General features: G+C 39.6%; 1 protein-coding gene across 1 annotated transcript; it reads right to left on the bottom strand.

Moving 5' to 3' along the window:
• Positions 1-1,965: 1,965 nt before the first annotated feature.
• Positions 1,966-7,878, bottom strand: LOC115321861. The gene is made up of 6 exons (XM_040498680.2): positions 7,782-7,878; positions 6,741-6,906; positions 4,773-4,927; positions 4,075-4,145; positions 3,171-3,248; positions 1,966-2,090 (listed from the first exon to the last, which is right to left on the bottom strand). Exons 2-6 carry the CDS (start codon positions 6,876-6,878, stop codon positions 1,966-1,968), a joined length of 567 nt encoding a protein of 188 aa, XP_040354614.2. The 5' UTR covers positions 6,879-6,906; positions 7,782-7,878.
• Positions 7,879-9,504: the final 1,626 nt, after the last annotated feature.

Raw genomic sequence — 9,504 nt, 5'->3', positions numbered from 1 at the left:
TTCAGATAGGGACACTGACTAAAGACGCATGTGTTAAAAGAGGAGATCAGGTTTTATAAGACCCATCTAACATTTTTACATAACCTTTCTTGCAGACGACTCATGGGCATGAACCCGCAGGATGGGTGCAGGGGTTCTGCACAGAAGGTGGCTTTGGTGCACCCGAAGGCCCAAGGAGCCCTTCAAAAACTTCCGAAGTTCAGGAAGAGGTGGAAGGTTGGCTTATCACTGTAGTTAGTTGTAATGTAAGGAACACAGGATACATATGCTCCTTCCCCAAAGCCCTCCACTCTTTCCTATTAAGCAGAGCAAATGTTGGAGAGAAGGCAAGTGGAAAGGAGGATATCACTAATTATGGTGACCAGAGAGCTTTGCTTATCACCTTGTGCCGTGTTTCTTAACCTGCGACAAACTATGGGTAAGATTTTGTTTCATTTATCTAGTGAATTTTATCAAAACTGTTCATTTCCATTTCGAGGTTTTAATATTGAGCCCAAATGTTTTATTTGTTCATTCATTACGAAAAACTGTATCAAGATTTATTTTCCAAGGCAAGTTGTAAATTGATAATAAATAATTTCACCTAGACTGATGGAACTATTTCTAATATTTTTCACGCAATGAACACTTGCCTTTCCATCACAATGTGTTCACTGTAATGGTTCAATACCACGGGACCCGAGAATATAGATTACACCTTTGTTCGAATCTTCATATATTTAGAGGCAATTTTCCCCTTGGTACTGCTCATATTGCAGGCAATCACCGAAGCTCCTTGCACAAAAGATGCTGCATACACACCATAGGGAACTTCGGCTTCACCAGCTATATGTGTATGTATGTGCGACACCCCCAACAGGAGCATACATCTATCTATCTTCACGAAATTGTACATCTTGTAGAACCGAACTTACAAAACCTGGCCAGTGATAGTCCCCTTAAAAAGTTAGTGTTTTTTTCAGCGCAAAAATGAACTATGCATTGCAAGACGCTCAGTCTCCGCACAAATGTAGTGGTATCAGTCCGGAGCAGGTGCCAATGTTTCAGAACTTGCCATTTTATTTGGAAGTTACAAGTGATTTTCGGAAAGTTTCAGTGGGAAAGTAAGGCCCGTTCTTGTAGGCTCATGCCATGCATATCAATGTATTTGTGGTCAGATATTTTCTTATATAAAAAAAATTTGAAAGTCACTTATAACTTTTGAATCAAATAACGACAAACTGTGAAAGTTTGTCATTTAGTATAGACTCCTTGAGCTAAATTTGCGTGCGAACTGAGCGTTCGGCAATGTATAGTTTATTTTTGCAGTAAAACAAAACACACACCATTTTCTTTTTCTTTTATTTTTTTTTTGGGGGGGGGGGATTTTGTACAGTATGGTGAGTGTGCAGTCGCATGTAAAATGGAACATGTGCTGACATCGTTTCCAACAGAACGTATGCTACTTTTGAAAATGATGGCGCACTTCCCGTAGCTTGCAGCAAACAACACTTGTGCCATCATAGTGGTGTACGGGACACATGCATGCTAACCTTGTTTCCACAACATGTCCTCTACTAAGGAATTAGGATACATGTTCCGTAATTCAGTAATATAATACGTGCTGTGGCAACAAGGTCATCAGGGATATGTTCCGTTCTTAAACTGTCTTTTTTCTAACACGATAATTTTTGTTTGCAACCAGTTACAATAAAATAATTTATATATCGTCATTACTACTTGACTATGCCGCCCGACAACTTTCTGTGGCTATGCAGTCAAAGCTATGGGCGCAAGGGCACTCGTACACTTTGAGAACCGATCGGCAAATGAAAGCTGTGCACGTGCAATCTTCACTACTTATGAAGTGCCACAGAAAACTGTCCGGATATATAGGGCCATTGCCCTTGAAATGTTAAGGGAATATACGAATCCTTGACACTTTCGATCGCTGCAACAGTGAAGATGCGGTTGTATTTAGCTTTTTTATTTGCAGCCTTCCTCGTAGATATTATATTTGGCAGAGGTGCCGCAAAGTAGGTCGAAGACAAAATCGCAGACAGTGTCCTTTCCGAGCTGACTCTCCGGAACCAGAACACTGCAAGCGGGACCTGTAATGAAAACAAGGAAGGAAAGCATTCAACAAATAATGCATACTTACTCTTAGAATTTCACATTTTCACTTGTAAATGAACGAGGCATTGCGCTGGTCAATAATTGGCACAACTTCACATCATTCGCGACCAAGACGACTCTAATGAATAGAATAAACAAACATAAAAGATCAACATTACGCGATTTCAGAAGGGCCTGCCTGTCAACTGCACCGTGAATCACTCGGAACATCAATAAGTGATTTTTAAATAATGAATTTAGCCAATTATAACTGCGATCGGTGCAATGCTTCAACGGCCATGCGATTTTAGTAGCGGTGCCACATCTTTTTACCACTGAATCTTCATGGACATTGGGGCTCTGTATCCTATGACAATCTTACTGGTAAGCGGAGTAGAACACGGCCTACCATGGTGTTTCCAGTGGCCATAAGGGTTGACAATTAAATTGTGCCTCACTCCTCTGATCCGGAATTTACATGTCGCACAGGAGTGCATTCGGATTCGCGGAGAAGAAAACAGCATACGCTACCAATTGGTATATCTTTTGTAGGAATTGACAAAGAAATGAGGAGCGACATCTTAGTACAAAGAACCATGGCACTCTATTACGTCCTAACGGACTACCGTCGTGATCAATAGACCTAAAACACCCCATGCGGTATATTTTGTTTTGTTTTTCGGGGGAGGGGGGCGAGTGGCGATTTTCACAAGGTGTGCAATCTCAATTTATCAAATAGCCCGATGTACAAACCTTCGTATTCCATTCCTCGACCACAGCTTTCTCAAAAGCTAGCAGATAAACCATAGAAACATGAAGGCCTGTTCCAGCTCATATTGAACAGCCCAGTACGTATTGCTAATCCGCATATTTTTATTACCATTATTACTCTCTCAAAGGGAATCATGCAGTCAACTCATTTAAAATGTGAACTACCTGCTCGGGTTTCCCGACTAGTAATTGCAAAATCTGTTCGGTAGTACCACATCTTAAGAATTTCCAACCCCAATTTTGCAATCCGAACATCGTTCTAATATGAAAATATTTCAAAGTTGGCATGAAATTGTTGATTTCACCTGGTGTGATGTAGGGATGCCTGTACAGAGCGCAGGAGGCACAGTCCACGTAAGGAATGTGCACGCCCAGCATTCCTTCTGTTAAAAAAAAAGAATAAAATCATTTATATTTTGCAGAAACAAAAATCTACACGAAACCCGGTTTGCAAGTTTAAGACCCATTCTCTGATGCGTTTAGAATGCGAACTTCGTAATAAAAACTACAACAACCTACAGTTGCCCTTTTAGAACGCACAATTCAGGTTGCATAAAAATCTGACTTAAAGTTTCGATGAAATAAGACACTTTTTTAGTCTTATTTTATGTAAAGAATTCACTTGTTATGTAATTTTATGTAAAAATTCACAAGAAATGCATATTTATATTCTTCTTATCAGTATTATTTTATTATTATTAATATTATTATTATTGTTCCTAGTTGGCAAACTCAAAAATTTTTTGAAAGTTTTAATCTCTAAACTCACACGCAAGTAAAAAATAAAGAAGAAAACTGCTTTTTTGCGTTGTTTTATTACGTAAATAATTTTAATGAAGAAAAAAGATATAGCACTTTTTTTAAAGAAAAGCCTCTAGAGAAAGGTATACTGTTTCAAGTAATTTTATGCAATTTAATATTGCCGTCCAGAATACGAAATTTAGTTTGAAGGTGTCCAAATGTAGAGTTGAATGCTGTCCAACATAATTTATAAATGTCATTCCCCTTCACTATACAAACAAATATATTAAAAGTTTCACACAGAAAAAAAAAATTGGTTTCAACTGAACGGTATGTTTAACATACAAGACAATTAAAATATTTTTAAAGACTACAGATTTGTAAGGAGATAAATACTGCCGTGGTATATTTTTTTGAATGACTGGATTTCAGTATGGCATATCAGTGTGCAAGATTGTAGCTACTTACGAGGTGTTTTGAACTGCAGCGCGTTCTTGACTTGATAACCCTGGTTGGACTTAGGGGTAATGGTTACATTCCTGTGTTAAAGACATACATAAATCGTGCATAATAATATTGTCGAAGGGTTTATTATTTTGAATACTGCAGCCATATACCTTAGGTGTAAAATGAATTTGGGATTATAAAAAAGGTACGCTTCCTGAAGCATGTGTTCAGATAATTCTAACGCACATTCTCAATTTTTTTTTAAAGTTTCAATATTAGACAAATAGCTTTTGCAGGAAATCTTTATAAAACAAATGTTTTATAAAAATAAGTAGGCGGTGTAACAACACAAAAGTTTAACAAAGGCTTGTAACGCGAAAGTATAACGAAAAAAGTGTAACACGTTAAATATAATTAACTTACGCCTTGCTAAATTTAGCATCAAACCTGAATTGTCATGATTAATTAGGCTAAATTAGGAATAACGTAGCGTGACCACTGAGCTCATAGCAGCTCAAAACACGCTGCATGTATCGTCTTTCTGTGATTGGGAACACTGACGTAAATGAGGCTGGTCACATGCTTTTACTATTCTAGGGGATGTTGACTCGGAACTGCTTCTGAAAGACAATGAATCTTTAAAGGGTCTATTCCAGTTGTTATGAAATTTTGTGTCTGTGTGTGTGTGTGCCGGAGGGGGGATAATTTTCTCTGCTCACGTTCGGGTTCCCCCGGTGTGAAGAAGAAGGGGGGCAGCGCCAGCTACTATTGGTCCGGTCTGAGAACCCTTCACGCACTTCGCCTTTCCTCCAAAACCCGGGTCGGTTTCGTGGCTTCGGTATGTCAGATACCATGTCTCTTTCAGAGGGAAACACTGTGGAAAAGAGGCATACATTTAAACTACACGATGAAACTCTGGAAAGTCGGGAACACTAATCAGAGAAGAGGCTGCTAACGTGCAATATTTGCGAGTTTCTATTTGCGGTTAATTGCCTTTACTGGCATGCCTCAACATAGACGTGGCTTCTTGGGGCTCAACACTTTTTCTCGCAAGATTCTTTCTTTTTTGTACTGGACACTGGAAAGGGGGCTTTCAGGCTTGGCCTCGGGGCTTGCACTAGCGCTTTTTCAATATTTTTGGCTACGCAATAAACCCATCCCGAAATTTAATCTGTCTACTTTCATAACTCTGATAATCTGAGTAGATTGCATCTGCGTCGTAGTGATGACGGCCTTTATTTTAGCCTCAAAGCGCAGGACGATTGCTTAATTCAGAACTCAAGCAATTATGTAGTGTCTCAAACTAGAAATTCAATCACATTGCAGTACTCACCTTATACCATTTTTTTTATTATGTCTCCGCCGTGAAGTATAAAGGGTCGTTCAAGGTTAACCGGGATATCTATTTCTAAAAAGGGAATGGGAAATCCTACAGGCAGAAAACTATATGAGCTGTTGAAAGTATTCCCATTGCCATCCAAGCACCACTGCCTTTATTTTGAAAGCTCCTTGATTCTGTTGGCGTAGAAAGTAATTGGGTAGCTGTAATCGAATGAACGTGTGCGTGCGGGTCGCTTGTCGCCGGCTACCGTCCTTCGCCAAATTGTTGATACCATCTTTACACTCTTGTCCGTGCCACCACTTGTTCCCCTTACTGTACCTGCAACTTTCTCAAAATATTAACTGGTTGAAATTTGACCTTTTCTAGAAACTTGATAGTTCACCACTGTTAATTTCAACACACTACAGCAGCATTACACGCCAATATAGTAGCAGGAACTGCATGCTCACACGTCAGAAACGTCTTTATAGGCTCTGGATATTCAACAAAGATTATGGTAACATCCTTTGCAAGGTTCATTATATGCTACACTTGTTCAGCGATATCTTAAGGGAAAAAGTGACAATCAACTTTTAAGGATCCTTAAAAAAGTCGGAACTTCAATGGAATACAAATTTCTTTGGCACTGCGCCCTCGCACCTGGATTGCCTACTAAAGCTGTGACCCTTTTTTTCTGCGGAAATAATACAAAAAGTTGTCCTCTAGTACTTTTTTTTTTGTACGGGACCTCATGGCCTCATAGACAATACGCCGACGGCATTATAATAGTATATCGAATCGCAACGTCGAATGATAGGAAACAATGAACAAAGCTGAGCGAAATAATATTCATTGCATCATTGCCGTATCCTTCAAATAAAGTGATGGCGACAGTTCTTCACGTTTTTCGAAGCATTGTTCGGTCACACGATGCGAGGAGGATTTCTAAGATTTGATTCTGTAAAAAAAAAAAAAAAGCGCTTAACTCTTCGTTAAATAGTCTCTGAACTTTTCCCCACAACACCATTCTGCACAAACGAACAAATCAGGTCTATTAGTCCAGCGAAGGTCACCGGAAAGTCCACACATCCATCATTATTTTAAGTCTGGGGAAGTCCCACAACACACATGAAAAACTTATGAAGAAATTTAGCGTGTAAAGTTCTCCGCTTAATTTTCTTGCTAAATATTTAAAAAGGGACAGGAAAGCTTTCTGGCTAAGTTTAGCTCTAGTCGGTCACTGCGACGATCACACACACAACGGCGATCATTCCCAACGATCGGCTGGTATGTATTACGGGCCATACCAGTCTGCATCTGCGAAAACGGCTGTGAAACGTAAATCCTTGTGTACAGAAAGACTTACCTTCCATACCTCCTGGTATTTTCCGAGCTCTGGCCTTAGCTCCGGGTATGCTGCAGCGGTATTATGCGTGTGAGCAGCATTGATGACTCCGCCAAGTGTCAGTAAGGCCGCCGCAAGGGTAACCAGCATGGCTGTCATTGTTGTCGCTTGAAGTATTTAACGCGTGCTGTAAGATGTTCGGCGTAGCAAAGCCGTCGCTCTTTTGACAACAAGCAGCAACAAGACCGATATACTTCATCAGTACAAACGCAGAGTTAAACCCTAGAGGCAACTCTATTCAATTTTCTAGATTTTCCGGTCACGAATGCACTTTTTGGATTTAATGCACCTAATGTATCGAATAGAACTTTTGTTTTTTTGAGACTGATTAAATGACGGTGTATATTCGACCTCAAATTTACGCTTTAGTGTTTTAGCGTGAAACGGCGACGATAATTCTGCGTGGTTTTCTGTCTTGAGGCGGCGACGTCACTTTTGCGCCACCTTGCATTTGATTGACTGAGTCGGATGACGCAGATTCAAGCGAAAAGCTTTAGTGATTAACTCAAAGGACACTGAAAAAAAAAATAAAAATAAAACTTTGACTGCAGGATGATGACGAATCTGTTTCCAGTGTTGCATCAGCTGCAGCACGCCAGTTCACAAAATCGATGGTAGAATTTTCGCTCAGACTATCTACGATAGAAACTCCGGCGTAGTTTCGGTTCGAAATTTTTTATTATGACCTCATTATGTCTCATTAAAGCAGTATCAGTAACATTTGATTTTGTTCAAGATATGAGCAGACTTTCCTTTTGAACTTATAAATCTCTATAGTTGGTACCCGATTGTAAATTGAACATTGAACATCCGCAGGTTGTACTCCATAGTCTGAAGTTGATTTATTTAACTGAGTTTTTGAACCCCTTTGAGTATAATGGTGTGACTTGAATAAAGTAATCTTATTATGGCTAAACTAACGTAGTAGTCCAAACGGAGAGCCGCCAGCAACTTGGTTAACTGCTTTTGAACGAAACAAACGTAAACAAATATTCAACTTACAGATCTTTTGGTATAAGGGGTGACCGCCGGTCAAATGGTAACGACAGTAAAAAACTGGCTGCGGCAGATTCTCGGTGACGTCCTTCGAAACTCTCTTAGAACGATACGTTTTGTTGCGCGCATTTTTATAGTGTGCTAGAGGAAGCAGATTTTTTTCGTATATTTAAGCTAGTTTGAATACATTATAGGTTTGAGGTCTTATGGGACGCGTGCCAACTATACACTGCGAAGCTAGATAGAAGCTTAATTGTTCTTAATATTTCTCGACGGTAACAGCATGCAGATGGTATTGGGTAAACGCTGCATACTGTCGGAAGCTCCGTCAAAAGTGTGCAGTAAAAAAAGTCAAAGAAAAAGTTTTGAAATTCTGAGCGTGGGTGTTCTGCGGGGATTTGTTAGCTTCGAGTTGCGTATACATGCGCTGTTTTGCTTCGGTATGCGCATCTAAACTGAGTTTTGCAATGTAAATTAGTTTCAGTTAGGTTATTGAGACAGCTTCGTTAAATTTAGAATTAATAGGCTGCAAGAGAATTTAATCCTGATAGACGCAAAGCGCGAGGTCTTTGAGAAGCCATCGCCCTTTGTTTGAGGCGAACCGCCTAAATTCCTGGGTAACCTAATGAGATGAGACTTGCTGCATATTTATTACTATATTTTTTCTTTTTTAGGTGATCGAATTTACATAACAGAAACCAAGTTAACCATTTTGTTCTTAGCCCGAGACTGAGGCAGGAAAAGAGGAAAGTTTCGAAGTAGAAGAAAAATGAACAGTCGAGGACACGTCTCTAACACAGCTAAAGACAAGTTTATTTGGTCACCTTCTTATATACACTCCACAAACTTCACCACAGCACCTTCCCGATCTCGAAAGCCAAAAGATAACAAAGGTCTCACATCTTTCCACCACAATTGTCAAACGACCTTGACGTTTTCCACAAAGCAATGAACAATAGCTCCCCTCATCCGGAAGACACTTGTGAATCCTTCGCGTACACAGTACACTCTCTCCCTCTACTCTCCGACCCATAATCACAAAGCATCCCGGTAACAGAAGATATCAATCCACGTGATACACAAAGGAAGAAACCACTTACACCTTCACATTCAACAAGCACTTCACAAAACTTTCAAATCCGCAAGAATGATTTTGCGCTGCTGCTAAGCTGTAACGACACCTGACTAATGCAGTTGCCCATTGATTTCATTCTTATTGTTTCTTTTACAACCCTTTTGATGTCGTTTAACTCCCTGTGTATTATCTCTGTTTCAGACCAGTGGGGTATACAATTATTACATTCTTGAACATGTTTCGCTATTTCCGAATTGGCAACGTTGTTTTTGACATTCCTTTTGTGTTCAGTCAATCTGTCATTTATACACCTTGACGTCTGCCCCACATATTTAAAGCCACATTCCAGGGGGATTTCATATACCACTCCATTACCACACGGAATAGACTTTTCTCGATGTGTTTTTGCGCATTCCCTTACACTTTTGTGGAAAGGTGTGAGCTTGCTCAACTTATAATCCGAACTAAAAACCAGATCTACATTGAACTTCTTGGCACAAGCCTTTAAGTTGTGAGAAATTTTGTGATAAAATGGAATTACAATAGTTCTATTTTTTGGCCTTTGCTTCGGTTCTCCTGTACATTTGTTTGCGAATTTTACGGATAACTGCTTCCTTACGAATTCATCCTCATAACCAGCACCGTTTAGCCTTC

This window comes from Ixodes scapularis, unplaced genomic scaffold (assembly GCF_016920785.2).
Source record: "Ixodes scapularis isolate PalLabHiFi unplaced genomic scaffold, ASM1692078v2 PGA_scaffold2__306_contigs__length_199485367, whole genome shotgun sequence".
Taxonomy (NCBI): domain Eukaryota; kingdom Metazoa; phylum Arthropoda; class Arachnida; order Ixodida; family Ixodidae; genus Ixodes; species Ixodes scapularis.
The sequence above is the reverse complement of the archived record's forward strand: the minus strand, read 5'-3'. Positions and strand labels throughout refer to the sequence as shown.

Excerpts from the sequence above, each read along its gene's own strand:
- LOC115321861 (XM_040498680.2), bottom strand. The coding sequence starts at position 6,878 with ATGACAGCCATGCTGGTTACCCTTGCGGCGGCCTTACTGACACTTGGC. Across the intron at positions 4,928-6,740 it reads AATACCAGGAGGTATGGAAG|TGTTTCCCTCTGAAAGAGAC; the intron begins GTAAGTCTTTCT and ends TCTTTTCCACAG. Across the intron at positions 4,146-4,772 it reads CACACCGGGGGAACCCGAAC|GAATGTAACCATTACCCCTA; the intron begins GTGAGCAGAGAA and ends TCTTTAACACAG.